General features: G+C 41.7%; 10 protein-coding genes across 10 annotated transcripts; 4 read left to right on the top strand and 6 right to left on the bottom strand.

The window, feature by feature from the left end:
- Positions 1–388: 388 nt before the first annotated feature.
- Positions 389–1290, top strand: ATC70_000665 (uncharacterized protein; the record flags this gene model as incomplete). Its single annotated transcript, XM_064820076.1, has 2 exons — positions 389–929; positions 986–1290. 2 exons carry the CDS (start codon positions 389–391, stop codon positions 1288–1290), a joined length of 846 nt encoding a protein of 281 aa, XP_064683996.1.
- Positions 1291–1316: 26 nt separating this feature from the next.
- ATC70_000664 (uncharacterized protein) lies at positions 1317–3764 on the bottom strand (the record flags this gene model as incomplete). Its single annotated transcript, XM_064820075.1, has 5 exons — positions 1317–1723; positions 1776–1857; positions 1911–3161; positions 3224–3347; positions 3400–3764. The coding sequence occupies 5 exons, from the start codon at positions 3762–3764 to the stop codon at positions 1317–1319; spliced, it is 2229 nt and encodes a 742-aa protein (XP_064683995.1).
- Positions 3765–4901: 1137 nt separating this feature from the next.
- ATC70_000663 (uncharacterized protein) lies at positions 4902–7320 on the bottom strand (the record flags this gene model as incomplete). The annotated part of the gene is made up of 5 exons (XM_064820074.1): positions 4902–5749; positions 5803–5911; positions 5979–6791; positions 6850–7027; positions 7085–7320. The coding sequence occupies 5 exons, from the start codon at positions 7318–7320 to the stop codon at positions 4902–4904; spliced, it is 2184 nt and encodes a 727-aa protein (XP_064683994.1).
- Positions 7321–7951: 631 nt separating this feature from the next.
- On the top strand, positions 7952–8410 carry FUN31_1 (serine/threonine protein kinase; the record flags this gene model as incomplete). Its single annotated transcript, XM_064820073.1, has 1 exon — positions 7952–8410. One exon carries the CDS (start codon positions 7952–7954, stop codon positions 8408–8410), a length of 459 nt encoding a protein of 152 aa, XP_064683993.1.
- A 204-nt stretch (positions 8411–8614) lies between these two features.
- Positions 8615–9438, top strand: RRN3 (DNA independent RNA polymerase I transcription factor; the record flags this gene model as incomplete). The annotated part of the gene is made up of 3 exons (XM_064820072.1): positions 8615–8780; positions 8863–9060; positions 9122–9438. 3 exons carry the CDS (start codon positions 8615–8617, stop codon positions 9436–9438), a joined length of 681 nt encoding a protein of 226 aa, XP_064683992.1.
- A 125-nt stretch (positions 9439–9563) lies between these two features.
- On the bottom strand, positions 9564–12326 carry ATC70_000660 (uncharacterized protein; the record flags this gene model as incomplete). Its single annotated transcript, XM_064820071.1, has 7 exons — positions 9564–9680; positions 9738–10477; positions 10531–10921; positions 10985–11572; positions 11632–11880; positions 11935–12068; positions 12122–12326. 7 exons carry the CDS (start codon positions 12324–12326, stop codon positions 9564–9566), a joined length of 2424 nt encoding a protein of 807 aa, XP_064683991.1.
- A 255-nt stretch (positions 12327–12581) lies between these two features.
- On the bottom strand, positions 12582–13406 carry ADE1_1 (Bifunctional purine biosynthetic protein ade1; the record flags this gene model as incomplete). Its single annotated transcript, XM_064820070.1, has 6 exons — positions 12582–12608; positions 12671–12707; positions 12765–12865; positions 12933–13065; positions 13130–13251; positions 13305–13406. 6 exons carry the CDS (start codon positions 13404–13406, stop codon positions 12582–12584), a joined length of 522 nt encoding a protein of 173 aa, XP_064683990.1.
- Positions 13407–13822: 416 nt separating this feature from the next.
- On the bottom strand, positions 13823–15315 carry ATC70_000658 (uncharacterized protein; the record flags this gene model as incomplete). The annotated part of the gene is made up of 3 exons (XM_064820069.1): positions 13823–14485; positions 14539–14862; positions 14920–15315. 3 exons carry the CDS (start codon positions 15313–15315, stop codon positions 13823–13825), a joined length of 1383 nt encoding a protein of 460 aa, XP_064683989.1.
- Positions 15316–15491: 176 nt separating this feature from the next.
- On the top strand, positions 15492–16261 carry ATC70_000657 (uncharacterized protein; the record flags this gene model as incomplete). Its single annotated transcript, XM_064820068.1, has 5 exons — positions 15492–15494; positions 15562–15582; positions 15658–15722; positions 15780–15844; positions 15906–16261. The coding sequence occupies 5 exons, from the start codon at positions 15492–15494 to the stop codon at positions 16259–16261; spliced, it is 510 nt and encodes a 169-aa protein (XP_064683988.1).
- A 3410-nt stretch (positions 16262–19671) lies between these two features.
- Positions 19672–21559, bottom strand: ATC70_000656 (uncharacterized protein; the record flags this gene model as incomplete). Its single annotated transcript, XM_064820067.1, has 2 exons — positions 19672–20465; positions 20521–21559. 2 exons carry the CDS (start codon positions 21557–21559, stop codon positions 19672–19674), a joined length of 1833 nt encoding a protein of 610 aa, XP_064683987.1.
- Between the last annotated feature and the right edge of the window lie 501 nt (positions 21560–22060).

Genomic DNA, 22060 nt, shown 5'->3' with positions numbered 1-22060 from the left:
ATTAAGGAGTGATTATGGTACTCACAATTCAAAAGATTACAGCTGTTCTCATATCGTTGTTAAAAGAGCACTAATCTCCAGCATGATGGCCAACAATGATGCTGATGTGAGAGCCATCTTTAACATTGGTGAATGTAAATCGTGCAAACTGTTGCCCAAGCCCAGTTTAAAGGAGGTATAATGACACATCCTCAAATCAAGCTCTCTGGAGCCGCCAGCGTCATAGTGATTTTGAGCAGTAAGCATCTTGATCCCACGCTTGCTTTGATGATTTTAAGGTTGCATTAAATGCACTATCGACAGTCCATGTCTGATGGTCACAATATCGAATTTTTTTCTTACAATTTCACCCTATTGTCCTTCCTCCTAACCCCAAACCACTAAACACATGGTCAAGAAACAAAAGAAAAAGCAACCGATTACAGCCAGAACACAACCTACCGACGCAAAATTCAAACACTCTCGAGTAGAAACAGCCCGTCTGATTCGAAAATTTCATGTATTGAACAAGGAGCTTGCCAAATGTAAAGCAGATCCACAATTCATCAAGCGAGAGCAAGAGATTTTAAAAGAAATGGAGGCCATGGGAGGGCTGGATTGGTATCAAAAGGCCTCTCAGTTGGGACAAAGTAAATCGAGAGGAGGAGATTCTTCCAAATGGCTGATTCAGACACTCAAATCGCACTGCAATGAGCTTGTGGATCTCTGCAACAAACCTGTCAAAGTGCTGGACATTGGAGCAGTGGCGCCGGATAATTACAAACCTTACAGCTCTTGGATCACTGCAAAGCCTATTGATCTCAATCCACAAGACCCTGCGATACAAAAACAAGACTTTCTGCAGATGAAGCCGCCTAGCAAGGACGATAAATTTGACATTGTGTGCTTGAGTTTGGTGATCAATTTCGTGGGCGATCCCAAAGATAGAGGTGAATATTGATCGAATTACAGTGAATAATGGGAGTTGACTAATGCTTCAATGCAGGGCAAATGCTGAAACATACCCGAGATTTCTTTACCTTACCTTCAGTGGCTGGCCGCTTGCATCATTTATTCTTGGTGGTGCCTTTACCTTGCGTGAGCAACTCTCGCTACATGACACACGAACACTTGCTCAAGATGATGGGGTCTATAGGATACACCAGATGCATTCATAATCATTTCTCCAACAAACTAGCCTACTACCTCTTTGAACTAACAGGATTACCAGACACAACGCATGTAGAATGGAAAAAGAAGATTCTGCAAGACGGTGGTGGTCGTAACAATTTCGCTGTGGTCATGGAATAAACCAAATTTTATTGTAAATACATAATTCAATTGTCTTGGTCACTTTCTGGCAAAAATCCTCCTCCTCCTCCTCCTCCTCCTCCTCCTCCAGTGGCTTTATCTGCTGCTTCTTGTGTACTGTTATTATAATTCGCCCACTTATCCACCATCTTATCATGCGATCCATAAGCTTGATCCACTCTTGCTTTGATCAAAACGCTCTTGATCAGCTTTCTCCATCGAATATAGACATCCTTCTCTTGTTTGGCAATAGCTTTTAATGCCTCTTTTTGCTCGTGTTCTTCCCATGCCTCTAATAAAACCCACTTTTCTTGTTCTGCTACAATGATTCCATCCATCACTGGAACAGCTCTCATTTTCACAAATTCAAAATCGACAACTGCGTCTGCATAGTCTATGCCTAGTTTCTTTGCTAATTTTGCTATGCCTTTGACTAGCATGGGCTTAGTCATGTGCTCTAACGAGGGTTCCAAGGATTAACTTACTTGGTATATGGGCTGCTCCCAAAGGCAACATGTCTGGCGTAAATAAATCAATGCTGCCATAAGCGTTTTTAGGCAATTTTCCCTGTGTACAGAGTTAGTAAACAGAGCTCCGTTTATAAATTGGAATATACCTACATCTATGACAGGTGGAGGTACAAAAGGTTCTGTCTGCCAATCACCGTAACAAGCTACCAATAGATCATGACCTTCCTGCTTTGCTTGCTCTTTGATGCGCTTCTTTTCAAGTGTAAACACGTTCGCCTTGACCATCTTTGCTGGTTGCTCTCCTTCCTTGATCTGTCTACCTAGTTTGCGATACGTTTCCGCGGTACTGACTGTTTTGACATTGGCTCTAGGATAGATCTTTTCGCCTCGAATACTCCCCAGCACCGGTTCCTTTGGATACAAGACTTCGTACTTGAGTAAATGACGCTCCAATGCATACACGGGATGGTTTTTAAAGCCTCCTATAGCAGATGGCATCACTTGCCTCGTTCGCTGTTTCTCCATCTCTTCAAATTCAAGATGATCTCGCTCAACTTTCCTCTTTTTGCATACAGCTTCCAACAAGGATTCGGACCACATGCTCATACCACCTTGCTTTTCTCGCCGCGTGAGTGGACGCTCTCTCAATCGAATGGCTTTGTCCATGTTGGCCGTGTATCGTCTTGTCACATCTGTCACTTTGCTCTGGTTGTCAAATGCGAGTACAAACGAGATGTGATTGCCTCGATTCATAGTAGCTGGCTCCATGAGTGTGGGCTTATCAATTAATCCGCGAATTGGGTCGATTGTCATCCATCGTTTTGTATCGTTACAGTACACTTCACACCAAACAGTAGGCGGCTTGGCTTTGGTTTCCCTGAGCTGTACATTGGGATCGACATACGATTTAGTTGGCGCACGATACTTGAAAATGGGCTTGTTTGAATCCTCATTGGCTTCGTTTTCATCTGAAGCTTCTGTCTTTTGTATTGCTGCTTTGGATGGTGTGCCTGGCGTTACTTTGTATGGTACTGGTTGGAGAGATGCCACTAGGCGAACATCACATCCACACGCTCTCAAAATTACTGCGAATAATTCAGCAGCGGTATCCCGGGTACCTGATTTGGTGACAAGCAGCTGCATGAATGCCTCTACATCCTCTATATAATCACCATGTTCATCCGATTGATGGGCATCTATCCACTCTTTTAGAGTCTTGAAGCCATTGCAATAGTTTTCCAATTCTAGATATGGTCTTGTCAATAGCCCTGGTCCAGTTAACACAAAGAAATCGTGCCACCATTTCAATAACCATTTGATACCAGTTTTTAGCGCAGCCTCATCTGAATCTTCAGAGAGCAATCTGGAGCAATTGTCAGGGATGATAGACAAACAGACACTCTATATGCATTTCATATGAGATCAGCCTCTGTTAATATCACGGCTTCCTTGCATAGACATACCTTTATGTTTGTATCACAGCACCAGCTATTTCGCAGCTTGTAATGAGCAATCAGCGTTACGACATGACTATGATGCATCCACTCTCTCAGATTACGCTGATAGGCCCTCTCCCAATTTGATTCCCTGAGCAAACATCAGTCAGATCACGCTTCATTGAATTGCTATTGCACATTACTTTAATACAGCTCGAGGCTGTTCCATTACAATTTCTACATCTTGATAGACTGTTGGGGCAGCATCCATTTCCATACCATCCATCTTGTACTCTTGTTCATCCTCCTGATGTTGAAATCGTGGTGGCAGTTGAATCGTCTCCCAGTCTATATCGTCCTCTTCCTCATCGCCCACCTCGTCATGATGATCAGACGGAGCGACATCTGCCTCCACTGAATCTTCGTCCATCAAGTCTACCTGTTTCTGCTTTCCTTTCTCCTTCTTGGTTTGCTGCTCCAGCTTGGCCTTTTTTGGTGTTCTTTTCTTGATGTTTGATGTCTCGCCTGAAGGCTCCTTTCGCTTACTTGATCGGCGTGTAGCTACCATCTTACTGCGCACATGCTTTTTTTTTGACGGGAATGAAATTGAAAGAAAAAGAAAGGCGCTGCATTAATGCCCACCATTGTTTTGTGAATCCATTTCGAGCCCTTTTTTGTGTGGCTTTTTGTTTCTCCTCCACTTGGATGGACCAAACAATATCCTATCACTGTTACCAAATGTCAGACTTGAACTGACTGCTATCACGCTAGAACACTTCATAAACAAACTCTAACTATAAATATGACACTCCTGAGTTACTCCACGTCTGTATATATGTGAACAACTCATATGTAAACAGATGGCATACGTACAATGCCTCTTACTACTCAAGAGTATGTAAATTACAGCGAGATTTAAGTGCATTTAAGCCGTGTTTTTCGTGATAGAGGCTCTTTTAGACCTCAGAATAGCGCCAAACAATCGCTCTCGACTAGCAGTTACTTATTGACACCTTTGCTCAACTTTCTGGGAACCGAAAAAACATGGCCAAAATTCAGTCAAAAAGCATGAGGCACCCCTCATGCTTCTCATCTAAAACCAAACAATCGCATGTTTGACCTCGAAAATGAAGACTTCTACTACGACATATATTAATCCAAAATGATTCTCTTGACCCAAAGCAACCCCTCAAGTCATTTTTATGCTACCTTTAAACAGAAGATTTTGACTTTTTGACCAAAACCCTCATTTCATATTTTCCCAAATAAGTCGGTCATTTTGTTCAAAAAACTCTTTTACTTGGCACCATTGGATGCGCCTTGAAAAGTACTCCAAGAAAGCTTAGGGGTATGTTGGATTATCATGACAGTTTATATAGTCGAATCTTGCAAAAAAAAACAAATCAAGTCGATTATAATCAACATTCGTCCAACCCTAAAAATATGGAGAGCGGTGTTTGAGCACGTTTTCGCTGTTGGCTGACTAGCAAGTTGGATAATACTGATCATGAGGGGTATCAATGGTTTAAAAGCTGATGGGAACGATATTGCGAGCTGAGAAGTACCGCATAATTTTTCTCGCTGTTTTATGCATCTATGCATTTGACAAATTTAATTGCCTCATACACAAAAACACGAACAGAATGTCCAGAAAAAAGGTTTATTAAGTTTGAAGATATATATACATAGTTGAGATAGTCATGACTTAGGTAGCAGATGAATTAGAAGCAGTGTTTGGTAAAGAGAGTGAAGGAGATGAGTTGTCATTAGCGTTGCTGTTGTTGGATTCTTTGTCAGGCGACGTAGAAGCGGTAGGAGGTATAGCAGGAGCGGCAGCAGCAGCTTGAGCAGTAGTTGCTGCTGTCGTCGTACTAGTAGTGGTGCTTGTGGTGGCAGCTGGTTCTGCAAACGCACCTTGTCGTCTAATTTTGTCCATAAATCCAATGACACGAGCTAAATCAAGATCTGGAGGATCACTTTCGATAGCCAACGTCAAGGGTTCAACCAAATCATCAATCTTATCAATAGGCAGATTACAACATGCTGCAATAAGACGCTTGCATTCCATCTCTTTAGCAACGTAATCGCTCTGTAACTTCTTAATCTCGCTCCGCAAGGCTTCGTCGTTGGTTCTGTAAGCCTTCACTTTAGCTTGTATGTTGCGAATGTACTCGTCCAGCTTCTTTTTCTTTTCTTCTTCTGTAGCATCGTCTGGTACATGCAATTCAGGCACGTTGAAGAGCCCATCAATGTCTTCGTTTTCGTCAATGTTTTCGATGTCCTCTCGTCGAGGCATGGATTTACCCGACTTGGTAATGATGCTCTCCAGTTGCTTCCATCCTGCATCCAATGCCGCTTCTATGTTGCGTGTCTTTTGCTGTGCTTCGGATAATCGCTGTGATTGTGCTTGTCGTGTCTCTAACCCTTTTCGTGTCGTCTCTAGTTCTCGGACAACAGCATTCACTTCTTCTTGCACTGACTGTAATTCTTGTTCTTTGGCTGTTAATTGAGCGCCATACTCATCATCCAATGCATCTACAATCTTTTGTACCGCTGTTTTGCCTGTCAATACAGCGCTTATGTCAATTATATGGAAACATCCTTACTTGCTACAATTTCCTTTCCTCGTTGGCTAGGTGTGTATGGTTTCTTTGCATACGACGACGGATAGGAGAGCGCTGGTTTGGAGGTAGATGCTTCTTCCATCTCAACATTCTGCGCACATTATATACAGCGTCAGTAATGGCATTTCCTTGTGAGATCCAAGGTCAGATAAGCTCACCTTTATCTCTGCATAATCTTGCGAGTTCAGACCCACTTGATTCTGAGCTGTGTTCACTGCACCGGCATTTGATAAGATATCTACGAGAGCTTGGCAATCCAATCTAGCCGCAATGTTCAAGGCAGTATCGCCCAACGAGTCTTGTGCATCCAAAAGAGACCTCAATTCTTCATTATCAGCTGCCTTGATGTAATCTACCAAGATCTTCATATAATAGACAGCTGCGTTGGTGCGACCGTGAATACCAGCCGTTAAAGCAGCATGATGAAGCACGCTACGCTTCTTGTTATCCACAACGGACATACTTTCCTTTAATAAATCAAAGACTTGAGGGAAGCTTGTGTTGTCAAAGTTGTTGGTCACCATTACACCTCGCATCAATGCTGTTTCTCCTGTATAACTCGTGCAAGCAATGTTGGCACCCTTATTAACGAGCAGTTGAACTGTGTTGGTGCGTGCGAGAGCAGTAGCCCAATGCAGCGCTGTGTTGCCTTGCTCATCAATCACCATATCAATGTTGAATCCACTCTTTCCGTGCTGGCTCTTTAATAAGTCAGGAATTTGGTCTGGTTTATCGGATAAAAAGATGGACATCAGTACACTTCGATTGCGTTCGTTAGCGACTGCTTCATTGATGGCTTCTTCTGTGGTTTGTCGTGATTGAGCAAGTTCTTCCGCTTTCATACTGGGCATGGGAGATGTCAAGGTGCTAGTGTGGGCAAGTGGAGTTGCTGCTGCTGCTGCTGCTGCTGTTTTTGCTCTTTTACGAGGTGCGTAGGCATCCTCATTAGCAAGAGGAAATGCATCGTGAGACTGTACAGTACGCAGTGTTAGCACAATTTACCGCCTGTTGAGATGTCGCTGTATATACCTGAACAGTGTTATCAGCCGTAATCTTCTTTCTTGCAACAAGTGCTTGCTCTTTTGTTAAATAAGCATCTTCTCCATTATCAGCACTAGTTGTGGCCAAATCGAAATCAATGAGAGGCGATAATTGTTCGTATACACCATATTTGATGGCCAACTCTTTACTTTTATCACAAGGGATCCTATATAAACTAGTGTTAGCAAAGCCAAAAGAGAGGCATCTAATAGACCGCGCTTACCAAGTGCCTTGGTATTTTCCGTAGCCACCCTGCACCTTTTCATGCTCTCCAATTAGCACTTCTTTTTCCAAAATTTTTGTGCGCTTTCCTTTATCAATACTGGCTACTTTAAGGATTTGAGTTGCATTCATGTATGAATCTGTACGTCGTCGCATGATGGCAACGCCATTCACCACCATCTCAAATACGGGGACGCCAGAATAAACAGCAGAATAGATGCTTCCTACTTCTGCCATGGAACAAGTTGCTTTAGAATAAAGAAACAGATAACAACGCGCGTTGGAATTTTGGAAATAGATTCCTGGTATATCGCATGGCTGTTACCTTTTGAGGGTCTTGAAACTCCGGGTAGGATTTCGCGAATGATGTGGTTGATCCACCACTTGAATTGAACTGTAACGACAGCATATAGACATGGCTCACAAGGCCTATGATCAACCAGGGATTACTAGTGCCATTGAATCGCAATTCTAGGCTACATTGTCCATCTACTAAGCCCTGAGAGCAATCAACACGACAATCACATTTAACCCTCTATGGAACAAGAGAAATGGGGTGGCATAAATATTTGCGATATGCATTGGTAAAGATTTCATTTATAGACGATTTACGATGATGTCTAGTTCACAAAATCTCTTTTTTTTTTCTGCTGTCCTTTAAGCAATCAACCAATATGAAGATTCAATTAATAGCTATTTCCTTGATGGCACTGTCATGGCTTGAAGGGGCCCAATGCCAGGCAGTCAATCCCAATCAATTTATACCAACCACACAATGTATTTAGGCGGATCAGACTGATTTCTACAGCTTTGTGAGTGCACCTTGGCCTGGAATATAATCGTTTGTTAATCATGTCTCTGTATACAGATGAACCATTTTATAGGCATCTTCTATGGAAACTTTATTACTACAGGTCATTATGGCATCTATGGGCCGCTTGCCATGGGTGAGCTTGCCTCGATTCTAGAATACAGTGTGAATGTGCGACGATTAGTCGACTGCTCCTCTCAAACACCTACCAGCAGACTAGGTCTTTACGCTAAAACATTAGACTCGCCAGCTTCTTTGAGGATATATGGCGATTTGGATATCCAGAATACGCCAGACTTTCTTAAATTCGTCAGCGAAAACTTCCAGTGCAAAATACTACACCCATTTGATAAGAATAATTTCAGGTTTGATAAGTTCTGGCCAAATGCTATTCAAATGAGCTCATTTCTGACGAGTCAAGTATCTACGCATGTGCTGAGAGCAGATGGTTCGGTGGATGAGGTGTATCATACAGAGGATCAACGATTCTACATTTTCCACTTTGGCCCCCTGTGATGCAACTGGTTGCAAAGAACCAGGAAATTTTGTTTCTAATGCTTCACAAATCTTGTTGGGAAGTGGTAACTGGCAAGGACCAAAAAAAAAATGGGTATCCTCATGGGCGCATGATTGTTTTTTAATGTAAGTAAAGCTCCTGGTACATAATTATGGCCACTTATATTTAGTAAACAACAGGTTGCTATAGCAACTGGACAGGAAATGTACATCACAACAGCCAGACCATCAAGCGGTTTATCAGGCTGCCGTGTCATTTATAACTTTTATCCCATAAATACAGATACATCAGCAATCAACACCACCGCTGAAATCACCATTCATCGACTGACAAGCGATAAAATGGCAGGGCTCGTCATGAACCTATACGGTTAGTTATAAAGGCTATCCACATGATACGAACAGCTGATAAACGCTCAGCACGTAGGCCCCATTTTACGATGGCCCTCAAGGTAACTTTGCTGGACAGCTTATCGGTAAATCGTATCAAGGGGAAGACCCCAATCAAGGTGTCAATATCATCGATTATGAAGACGGTTGCTACGGTAAATTCAACTGCTGGATTCCAACCAATTACACGGATCCGTACCCAGATTTGTATACAACAGTAGCTACAGACAGAGACAGAGACATCTGTGACACGAACAACGGTCAACCAAGTGTCTACTGATTTCAGCGCTACTACTACGTTGACGCGTATCATTTAGATAGGCATCGATGCTATTGATGCTCTCGAGGACCACAGTGAGCTCATTGTCACAGAACTTGATACAGTAACTGTGACAGAGACAGTGTTGAACGTATTGACACTGGTTTCCACAAGCACAACATCCGCAGGTGAAACCCTACGCACTACAGCCTATCTCACATCAACAAGTCAGGTCATTGAAGCGAATCGAATCATCGATTCCACATCCACACATGTTGAACAGGATACAACCACGACGACTACCACAACTGAGTCTGTATACATTGTGGAAAAGCAGACTACCACTACCATAACCACCATCATTCAATTAGTCAATTGATTTTACAATTATAATATTTTGGATTAAGAATAATAAGAATAAAAGAAAAGAAAAGAAAGAGTAATGATATGGGCATAGATAATATAAAGCAATAGTAGTGTAAATTAAGGTGGGTAATAACATAATTAAGAAAAGAAACCAGTTCTGTTTCTTGACATGAAGGTCTTGGTCAGTAATTGCAATGTCTTTGATACATTGAGTTTGATGTACTCTAAATCCAACAATTGAACATTGTCTTGTTGCTGTAATAATGAAGGTTAGTTCTAATGTACACTCTATACTCATAAAAAAAAACACACCTTTTCAAGCAAATCATCCAATTTCAAGTCGATTTCTAATACTGGCTTATCACGTCCTTTATAGTGCAAGGCTATGATGAAGGTGCCTGGAAGTGGAGAGGCAATAGTGAGGAAGATATGATTGCGTCTGTTCTCTGGCACCTCAGTTTCGGCAATGATGCCCTCCTTTTCCAACTGTTGATGGGTGTATTTGAAGGGACCTTGCACTGTAGATTTGGCATTATTGGCCTTCTTGCAGGCTTTGGGATCCGCGACTTCTACGCCAATGCCCACCACTTGGTTTTTCTTGCTGCTACCACCACCAGGCGTTGTCTGCATACGCACATTTTGTAGGTAAGCCTTGTAGCTCTCCAATTGGCTCTTAAGATAGTTGTTGTGATCAATGATGGTCTTGTAGACGCTCTCCAAAGACTGCAATTCCTCGACTACTTTGAGCTTCAAGTCGCCCAAATGGGTCAGTTCATTGTTGATCTCTTCCACCAACAGTTGATGGTTATCACGACGGTCAATGACGCCTGCTTCTTCTAGTTCGCGCAACATTTCCTTCACCTTGATACCTTTGTGAACTAACTGTGCGTCTTTGCCTGTGCCTGCAGTTTCGGCAATATAGTGTAACTTGAGAGGAGGACGAGCTAAATAAGGAAGTGAACGTATGATTTGCACAAAAATCGATTTGGCTTCCATATAAAGAATATCGTTTTGTGTGATATTGTTCTCAGACATCAGGGACATGGTTAAATCTAATTTGGCAGATTTAGTATTAAGCAATTCAAGTGATGACTAGCCTACACACCTTGAATGGGCATCTCCCAGCGACTAAATAGAGGCAACTCAATGGCCTTGTTCTCTTTTCTGGGCACCTGAGCAGGAACAGCCCCGACTTCATTGATCAGAATTCGCAGGTGGTCTGTGTCTTTGGGTGCAATGATGTTCAGATGCTGTTGCAACAAGGCCAATGTGCTGTAGATTTCGTTGGGCGTGATGCTGATCATGATGTCTTTTTTACTGAGTGCCATGTATTGATCCATCTCTAGTTGTTCGTAGAAATCCACCACTTCACATAAATCGGTTAGAAATTTGTTGGTGCGTTGTTTGTTGAATTCGACAAATGGATTTGTTGGTATCATGTACGTTTCTTTGGCGTAAGATGGTTTGTTTGCTAGGTTTTGAAGCATTTTAGCCAACTTTTAAGATATGAGTATGTGCGTGTGCAAGACAAATATTCACAAGTATATATTTTTTTTTACCAGAGTCAATGTCGTACGTGAATTTGTGCCTGGAATGGCATCGACCAACATATAAGCCTGAGGGGTGACAATAGCAGGATTGACAAATCTTAAAAAGAAGAAGCCACCAATCAATGAAGAGATGGCATGATCTGTCGCATCAGGATACTTTCGCTTTGTCAGGGATCGAATCTGTTTGCAGATCCAACGAATACCGTAAGGCACTTGATCCAGTGAATCAATGATGGTCGTCAAGAACGAGTTGGCAATGTCCATCAATGTCTTGAGTCTGGGGCGAATCATTTCTTGTACGGTGGGATTTGCAGAGGCGATTTCAGCTGTTACACTTCTAGGAAATCCATCGGGCAGGCCGCCTTGCTCCTGCTCCATTTTCTGTACCAATTCGTCGTATACTTTAAGTGGGTTGATCTGTAGATTCAAGTCTTTGTGTTCGAGCAGGTTGTTGATTTTGTCGGATAAAACTGATTTCAGGTACGATTGCCCAGGACCACGACGAGTGTATGTGGTCATCATACGGGACACGGGTGTGTTGGCACGTAGCAGTGAAGTGAATTCAGTGGTGGTTTCGAATTGAGCAGCCAGCACATTCTGTTTTCAGAGACGATAAGTACGCTCGATGCAAATCATTGTGATTCTTTGTACGGTACCTGAAACATGGTCAACAATAAGTGCTCTTCTCGACTTTCGTATTGATTACCGTAGAGCGTAAACATCACAGTTTGCAGTAAAGTGTCGATTTCGGCCAGACTAACCAAGCGACACAAGATGGCAATGTGCCTTGGTTCGCTCTGCAAAAGATAGAACAGATTGCCATACTGCTGCATTCGACGATCATCAGGATAATGGTCTTCATCGTCTTCATCATGCTCTTCCAGGCGAGATGCCACTTCATGTTGCTAATAGGGAGAGCAATGTTAGCCTCTTGTCACAATAAACAAGCAACGACTTACCTCATCCAAGGCCATGCGATTTTGAATCAACAAACCAATTCTGGCATCAAGAAACCGCACATCCCTTTCACGCATAAAATTTTTCTTGGATTGAGTCGAGATCTTGGTTTTGAGCTCACGTAAACGTCTTTGCGCTGGTTTATATTAGGGCTATTGTTCCCATTGAAGCTCTTTTTCGTATAACTACCTTTTGCCAATTCATCCTCTACCTCCACATCCTGCTCAGCAGCCATGGAGTAAAACACAGACACCGAGTAGCGCTTGGAGCCTCTGCCTCTGTTTCTGCTGGAATGATGATTGTTTGCTGCTGCTGCTGCTACAGCTCGACTGACGATGGAGCTGTTTTGAGGATATCCAAATGACTGGACCATCCCACTGCGTCGATCAGCCATAGTATATTAGTATGCAGTGTTTGACGAATATAAAAAGTGAGAAAAAGAGTGAAAAAAGGGAATCAAAAAAAAAAAAAAAAACTTTGTATTTTTTTCAATTAAATATTGCTGTAGCACAAGAAACAATTGTAATCTTTCTATTTTGCAAACCAAAATCACTAATGGAATTACCCATTACACAAAGGGGAGGGGTTTTTTTTTTTTCATTATCAGGCGTCTTTCTCTATATATAAACTCTCTTTTTTATTATTATGATTAGAGACGCACGCTATATTCGTATTCCTAACAAGCACACAACATGTCAGTACACAGATTGCCTTCTCACAGCGCAACATGTCACTTACTTCTTGCGTATTCTGAGCAACCCACAAAACAATGGTACTGCAGCATAAACATCAGCCTATAATATTCATCATCCAATCCAGCCCTGCTCCTTACCTCAACATGATCAACCCATTCTGTCCAACGCCTGCAATGCCATAGTTGATGTAAGGCTGTGCAGACTCCAAATGGACAATGTACTTGATAATCAAAACACACTAAACACACAACTATCAGCCATCCAGATCAACAGCACACACACACACAAACCGGCTCGCTACTTACACAGGACCCAGCAAATCCTCCGGCAATCAATGCAAATCCCAAAAATAAGAACAAACGTGCTTTCCAGACTAATCCTGAACCAGCATATGAAAATGCCTCTCCTTGCAAACGGCTCTTATCAATCAAGTTGATACTAGCAAATTCCAGGGTCAATGCTCTGCATATTCCACACGCTCTGGTGCTCGTAGGCGACTTACACAATCATACCAAACGTTGTGAGAATACCAGAAAACCAATCCTCAAATCCCATATAACTCTCCCCATCGTACTTTGCTGAATTGATCACTGCATCGATGAAGACCCACCAACCCACTGCTAGCTAGTATAAAAGTCAGTATCTCTCTGGTTCGTTGAACGATACCAGCTACTCACCAATCCGCCAGAGAGATAGGCTCCTATTTGTCGTCCTTTGCGAGACAGGAAACGAAGTGGATTTCTAAATACAAATATGGATTGCGGTTCGTCGTCGTACATGCTCGTTTGCATCGCTTCGTTTCGTAGAGTGTGGGTATGTTTAAAAGAGGTGGAAACAAAATTAAGAAAAAGAAAAAAAAGAAGGAAAACTCGAAACATTCATCATGTTGTTGGCTATATAATGTCGGAGGAGCAGATGACGTATCAAGAGTGTCCAGGTCATTGCAGTACAAAAGCACATACATTTTGATACATGGGCCATGCCAAGCAGCTGTTTAGCTAGCTCACAATAGCATATGAAATATCGTAGCTATGATGCCATTATTGTGGGTCGTCGTGATTATGTGAAAAAAAGTCCAACAGCATCATTTTACTTTTTTCGCTGGGATTTAATGCATTGGGAACCTCAGTAGCAGGAATCATCATCCTCTCTACATTAGTCTTTTTTTTTTTATTATTATTATTAAGTGGATCATCTAGGTTAAAAACACCTTGACATTGGGTTGATGCATCAACCGCAATGGTGCTCCCTTTTTCGATCTGGATCTTTCAATGTCTCCGTATCTCTCCAAAAAGTCATCATATTTCACAGCCTTCACATTCTTTTCATTACCAGCCTTGGACCCTCGACATGTCAATAGATACATGTCTCGTAAGAGCTCAAAGTTAGTAGGAAACACAGTATCATACCAACCTGGCGGCAGTAAATAAGTCGCACAGGGCACCATCAGCCCTTTGTATGCTGTTTGAACAAGAGGCGCATTGATGCCTTCGATCGTGTTGGTCAGGGACGCATAATCGGTGAGTACAAGTCGATGCCCTGGAAAGTACGTGTTGAGGATCTCTAAAAATTCAAATAGCTTTGTTGGTATAAACTCTGGATGTGTATAGTTGGGTGTCCTGGACCGCAGTAAGCGCTGCATCTTGTGCCATAGCAAGGAGCTGGATGTAAAGGGATGGTCTGGGGTGTTGTGCTTTGATCTCGCCTTCTTGCGCAATGTCAAGTATCTTGATATCAACGAGTCCTGAATAGGCTCATAGATTTCTGTGTAGGTTCGCTTCTCGTCAATGCAGACGATGCCTTGATGCGGCTTTAACGTATCGAGGTCATATCGAATGGCGTCATGAGCAAAATGATTCTACATGCACTCTATTGTTAACGCTGTAGATGGCACTGCTTACACACACTTACAATCACTTCCATGCCAAGAAAAAAGCATTGCTCTGTCACCAGTGTATTCCAGTCGAATATGTTCTGATTCAAAACTTGCACGCCATCATGTTTGGGCGCATGCTTTATAAATGAAGGTGACACTAGACGGTCCGATAGTTCAATCATGTTGTACTGGGTTCGCTTGTAAACAGAGGGTTCGTAGCGTTCTATGTAGTCCATGATATGTGGCATCAATCGTCCATGACCACCTGCCATCTCGTAAATAATCAAGTCTTTGTGTGGATACAAGTTTAGCTTGTATTCGGATACCATGTACTTTGCAATGGCATACCCATACCAAGGCTAGATGTTCATGAAGAGTGAATAAAACGCAAGCATATATCCATCTTGAGCATTTACCTTGAAAAGCTCTGTTAGCGTATACCGTAATTGCTGTATATTGTGATGGTTTATGCGTCCTTGAGATTTGGCTAATCGACTCATGTACTGAATATGGTCTTCTTCTTGCTCCATCTCCTCGATGTCTGCAAGTGGCGAGGTAGTTGGCTTGGAGTAGAAGCCGTAGGAGGGGTTGAACAAGGAGTCGTCGATAAAGTCGCGCACTAGCATCTTTGTATTTGTAGGTGGTTTCGTTAGCGATTCGGTATCTTTGCTTGTTTTAAGTGGATAGGTTGCATGAATCTCTTCAGGAGGAGGCTGATTATTGCCAGACCAAACAGACGTAAAGAAACCAGGCTTGTATCTCTGACATAACGAACTTGTATGCATCAAACGTCTTGCTGTTAATGTGTACATGTTGGAGACTCGAAGTGAAGAAAATGAAAAACCTGGAATTAGAAATGCAATCACCCACACTTTTCAATGCGGCGAGTCAATTAGCCGAGTACAGCAGATCTGGATAAAAGGGCAGGATTGCGTCAAAATCTCGAGCTCCTTTTTCCTTCATACTTTAATTACATTTATAATCAGAAATGGTAAAAAAAAAAAAATACACATCACTTTAACTGTAAAACTCACTCTAACTTATCCAATTCACTCTAGTCTATCCAGATTGGCGATATTGTAAGTCTCTTGATTGGAATTCATCATGCTATCAGTGTCAATATTCATCACGTATGTGATCTCTCACTCTTATAGATTCCCGACGGTACTCTTCAATACGTTCCTTTTGATCCCAAGGAAGACATCACTGCCTGTCCTCGGTAAGTACACGAATAGCGTGTTCCTCTTTACCATGACTCAAGCTAATCTTATTCTAGTCCCATCCCATACAAGATCCATGAAAAGTTGAAGGGCAAGAAGGCTGTCATCTTTGCCATTCCTGGTGCGTTTTTATAATGTATTTATAATGCGATGTGTGTCTCATTCTTGCTGCTTATGATTAGGCCCTTTCACCCCTGCCTGTTCTGAAACTCATGTTCCTGGATTTATCTCTGCTCATGATGCATTAAAGGCCAAGGGCGTCAGCGATGTTATCTGTATCTCTGTTATGGATGGCTTCGTTATGAATGCATTTGCCAAGGCTTACAAGGCCGGTGATAAGGTCATCATGGCTGGTGATGGCAGTGCCATCTTCTCTGGTGCTCTGGGCCTTACTCAAGATTTGACCAAAAACGGTATGGGTATTCGTTCCAAGCGTTTCGCTATTGTCATTGATGATTTGGTCGTCAAGTACGTTGGTGTTGAGCAAGCTCCTGGTGTTACTTCCTCTGGTGCTGAAGCCGTGTTGGCTAAATTGTAAAATTATACTAATATGTAAAATAAAGTTGAACACTGATAAAAATATAGCTCTCTATATTTCTTACGGATGTTGAATTATACCTACTACTACTTTCCCAGGAATTCCATAGTGTCTACAGACGTAATATCCTATAGTCAATAGACTTGTCCTCGGTATAAGATGTGAAGACTCGCATATTCTATATTTTTATGCATTGGCTATATTTGTTGCTTTGATGTCATTTATACAGCTTTGCTGCTGTACAATATACTCTTTCAGATGTATATTGTTCCTTTGTAGCATGTGAAGCCAATACTACCAACAGAGCTATTTACCTTGACTATAATAAAATGCTGCGTTGCATGCCTATCAGGTGAATATCTTGATTGGCAGTATAGCTCAAGGGGAACACCAACTTGTATTCAATGCAAGTGTTTGCTGTCCATGTAGCATGCCGAATACTCCTAGCTTGAATACCGTAAAAAAAAAGCCCACAATCTCTAATATATACGAGTGTTTATGCTTTGGATGGCTCTCTACCTTCGCTTCGCCTGGGTAAGAACCAATCTGCGCAGCAGTAGCTCGCGCTACCGTTTGCCCTCGCGTATCTTATTAAAATACTGCTACTTTCATTTTGACCCTCCATTTCCATATGAAAACCATCCTTTTATCTGTGGATCTGATTCTTATGCGATGCTCTACATCCATATACATGTAGTTACTTCATATAAGGGCAAGCAGCATACTGATATTTCCCCGTTTTAATCCTTAGTGCACCTGATACAGCAAAATTTGAGTGCATTTGAGCTGCATTTTCTTGCGTTCATGGCCGTTTTAGACCGTCAGAATAGCACCAAACAATTGACCTCATCTGGCACTTACTTCCTGACACCTTTGCTCAACTTTTTAGGGACCAAAAAAACTTGGCCAAAATTCGACCAAAAAGCATAAGGTACCCCTCATGATTTTCATCGAAAATTAAACGATCGCGTTTTTGACCCTGATAATGAAGACTTTTACTATGGTATATATTGGATCAAAATGTTTCTCTCAATCTAAAGCAACTTCTGAAGCCACTTTTATCAGGTCTTCATATGCAGAATTTCGACATTTTGGCCAAAAACCTCTTTTCATATTTTCGTAAATTACTCAACAAGTTTATTCAAAACATTTATCTTATTTGATACCATTGGATGCGCCTGGAAAAGTACTCCAAGAATGTATTAGGAAGCGTAGGGTGATCATCACAATTTATATAATCGAATACCTCAAAATAGATTAAAGAAGTCGACAAAGACAAAATTTGTCCAATCTTGAACAAAAAAATATCTGAGTTTGAATTGAATTTGGCGACGGCATTGCTGCTGGCTGACCTAAATGCCTTTCTGTTGATGACAATGATGATTGCGATGCTGATTAAATGAAGATCGTGAACATGAAAGAACAATCATTTAGCTCAAATAATTTTTTCTTGCTTTTGTTGGGGGGGGGGGTCTTTTGCAATGGCAATCTCTTAAAAAAAAAGTCGCTGTAGATCTTAAGTCTTATTTTTACGCACGGCCAGCTTTATGTCTTCATCTCCAGAGCAACATCATCGAATAGTATAATAATTCTACTACAAAAAAACGTGGCACAAACAGAGAAGGTGGTGTGTAAGTGCTACATAAAACTTGAACTCTTTTTCACATCGACTTAATAATAGCTTTCGTTAGAGATCAGTGTATAAGCAAAGGGGGATGCCCAGGCAGATACCTTTCATTCATTTTTGATTGGTTGTTTAAAATACACTTGGTATACCAAATTCTTGTTATTTCTGATTTGAAATGTCTTTGGCAAGAGCCCATAGAGTGTCGCCGTCATTGAGCTAGCGAGGTAGATTGCGTAGCGAGCCAGATATTTGATTACACTAGTCCGTAACCAGTTATCAGCACTCAATCTGTCTACTGAAATGACAATAGTACGTGCTATTGGGCGATGAGATACGCTTTATAACGTTGACCCGAGAGATCTATCAATTGTTGTCCTGTTGCATAGGATGCTTTTTCGCAGCGATAGCCGCGAGATTGTTTTACCACCATTCTAAAGTCAATGACCAATTCAAACCTCTTGTTGATACACCACTGCTTGATCCGATCGCTTACATAAACTAACAAAATTGTTCTACAAAAAATCTTGAGAGATCAACACACTGATAGCCCAACAAAACCTCACATTACCTCACCGTATCGACATTTAAGCAATAATCGCTCGATCTAAAATGAAACACAATGTTTCAAGTCTTTTCTACTTTCTTTCCAAGGCGTGGATGGGTGTCGGGTCCTTACCAAGCTTTCATTTCCAGGGTGAAACTAATTTGAGCGAAACATCATTTTTGGAGACGGCTCCTTTGAACTTTATCCATGCTTGGTTGCTTTCGAGATGTCCATCATGTGTGATTTACTGGTAGCAACATGGTACGATAAACGTGTCATTGCAGCGTTCAATCGAAGCATCGCGTTGATCATATCAGTTTTGACATTGGGTAGCAGAGTGTCGCCTGCAATGTCTGAAACCTATTTTTTCAGCTTAATCATCATGATGGACGCGACATATATACTTGCTTGGTGTTTGGTCAGCCAAAGGCCAATCATTTGATGTTCCTGGCTGACGTTTGATACATCGCAAATGCTACAAGGCACTGCCATCAAGCCTTCGGTATATGGAAAATGTAATCGATGGCACATGCTTCTTTACAAGAGGGATGAGGCGCTACTTTCTCTAAGGGATATTGCTTTGTCCTTTGAACCCTACCTGTGTTTGCTGCTGCACTAATTTACTGAGGTACCTATTAAGGCTACTTTAAATTAAAAGACATTTGACCCACAAATAGCTATTTCTAGGGAAAGCTGAGGCATGTGTGCCTCTCCATTCCCAACAACACATGACATCTGATTGCTAGGTCTTATTGATTACATATATTTGTATTAGACAAAAAAAAGCAAGCCTAAGCCGCTGTCTGCATAAACAATGTACGCACAGACAGCATTTGACAGATCTTGTGCTACCACTTTGCCATTGGTATGCATTGCGCTTTTATGAATTGATATACGCCGTATACTGTTGATAGTGGCAATCATTCCTGTTACCATTTTCAAGTTGCGAGAAGTGAAACAAGCTTTATTAAATACATTACAAACACACATCACCATCGTATTGTTTGTACACCAAGCGCCCAATCCAAAATTTAACCACTTCAGTGCGATTGATTGCGCGCCAAATGATGAGGACTATTCTACAGATCATACTGCAACAACGCTCATCCGATTAATATGTATGGGTATACTAACATTCTTGGAAAAAAGGCTCTAGACAAGTCTTTTTTTTTTATTTAATTATGAAAATGAAAATGATATATGTTTATTTACAAGAAAAGAACGAAACAACAGAAATAACTAAGCGTAAAATCCTCCCACAGGCACAGGTGGTTCGGAGGTAGCTAAAAGCGATGCATTGTTGTTTAACATCAACGCCATAGAGGCAGAAGAAGTATCAGGGTAGCAATAATAGGATGAAGTAGGATAAGGAAGAGCAGATGGGACAACCATGGTAGAACTTGGGCTTTGGTGTAATTGTGGGTGTTGTTGAGACGGTAAGAATGGTGTAGTTACAGAGGTAGATGGAGCATCCAAGAAATGGATGAGCTTGCTTGTTTCTTTGTTCTCATTCATGAGATTGACTAGGTCTTGCTTCAATTGAGTACCTTTCAGTGTATGGCGAAGATATCTGGAAGCCTGTTTGTTTTCAGTAAAGTCGCTGCATTGGACCCATTGGGCTTTGGTGTCATCTTGTGATTCCATGTAGAAGAGAGGGGGTTGAGACATGTAAAAGTGGATGTCAGATGTGGATTCGCCATTGCTATCAACTGAAGGCGTGTATTCAACGCCCAGCATGCTTGTCAGTGGGATTTCCACCTTGAAACGCAAACCGCCTTCCGTAATGAACCACACGAATGCCTGCTGTTCAGCTTTGTAGAGACAGATCAAGTCGTTTGCGTGAAGCTTGAGACGATGCCATGCACCGATAGTCAGTGTAGTAGCATTAAAGTAGTTGCTTCCAGTATCGTTGTCTTGACTAACTGTTGAGGAGGAGCCAGCCATCATCAAAGTAGAGGGGTTCACAGTTTTATCGCTGTCCTGGGTTGACGCGTCTTGAGAAGCACTGTCGACAGTATCACTAGAATCAATTTCTGAAATAAGGCATTTTAGCATTATGTAATTTGAGCAATTAATGATGAAACTTACTAGGAGAGGAAGAGATCCACATGTCGGACTCATTAAGAGGAGTGGGTCCATCTGCTGAATCGGTTCTCTCGGTGCTCAGCTGTTTAGAGTCGTCAAAGTAGAAATTGCTAGGATGGAGGTTCTCTCGGTTAGGACTGAGCGAGGGAGACATTTGACCGTGGACAAAGTCAGGGAAATCCTCCGATAGTACATTTCTATCACTAAAGGGAGCCAAGTGGTTCATTCCGCTATTACTAGCATCGCCGAATTCCGAATGAAAAGAGGGCAGCGTGCCAGCTGTAGAGTTCATATCATCCACTAATGTGTGCGACAAAGGATTGAAAGATGGAGGCATGCTTTGTCTAGACATTCTAGTAGGACTCTCTAATACAGGATAGCAAGGTGAAACGGACCAGTTGGACATGGAGGGATACTGGTGTTGTGAGACCATTTGAGGAAGACCAGGCACGGAGGAAGAAGGGGGAGTTGCACAATCATTTGGCATAAATGGCTCAGGGCCAGGAGTTGGAAACGAAGACCGAGCCAATTCATTTTGGTTACCGTAGTAAGGGATAGTATCCACACTTTGAGCTCTTGGTAGTGGCATTCTGTTTCGCATGTAAGGGGCAGGATAATAGAAGGGTTGCTGTTGCTGTTGCTGATGCTGCTGGTGATGATACGGTAATGGGATCATTGGAGGTGCTGGACCTGGCGGACCATAAGGAGACATCAGACCATACTGCTGCTGATGATAATGATAGAGCTGTGCACGTATAGCCGCTTGTTGCATTTGCATTTGAGCTCTCTTTTGCATATGTTTTACTTTGGCCCTTCTATTTTGGAACCAGATTTGGATTGATCTTTCGCTCATGCTCAATTGCTCAGCTAATTGCTTTCTGAGTTTGCTGTTTGGACTGACATTGACAGCAAATGTGTCTTCAAGGACGGCAAGCTGCTCTGCTGTAGCTCTGGTTCTTTTTCTTACATAGGTGTGATGGTGATCAATGTCATTTGGACGATTCATTGAGCTTGCATCTGCTGATTCTATAGGGTTATTCATAATGGCAGAAACGATGGTATATGATAAAGAGAAATGAAAGGTATAATTTTGGTATAGAAGATGAGCTAAATATAAGTATATAATGCAGGGAAAAAGAGAATGAGTTGAAAAATGACAGCACCTTAAATACATTTGGAATTTAGTGCCAATGTTGTCTTACATATTGATATCGAAAAACATGGCAAATGTCAGATACGATCCCCGAGAACAAGATGATGATTAAATGGTAAAAACAGATCCGAGCTGACTCTATTTCCCCAAATTCATAGACAAGCTAAAGCCATCAATATCCAGGAATAGCTTTTTTTGATGCACAATATAAATCTAAGACATTGGGTTGCAATTTAGCGATGAATGCGCTACTAGAGTGAGTGATTTCTTTAGAGCAAATATGTGAATGCTTTAAGATGAGAATAATACTATTTTACGTCAAAACGGACAGCGAATGGCCTGATTTAATTTGTATCATTGAGGGTTATTCACCATGACACTCACTGCCGA

Source organism: Mucor velutinosus (assembly GCF_035048745.1).
Source record: "Mucor velutinosus strain NIH1002 chromosome Unknown tig00000041, whole genome shotgun sequence".
NCBI lineage: Eukaryota > Fungi > Mucoromycota > Mucoromycetes > Mucorales > Mucoraceae > Mucor > Mucor velutinosus.
The sequence above is the reverse complement of the archived record's forward strand: the minus strand, read 5'-3'. Positions and strand labels throughout refer to the sequence as shown.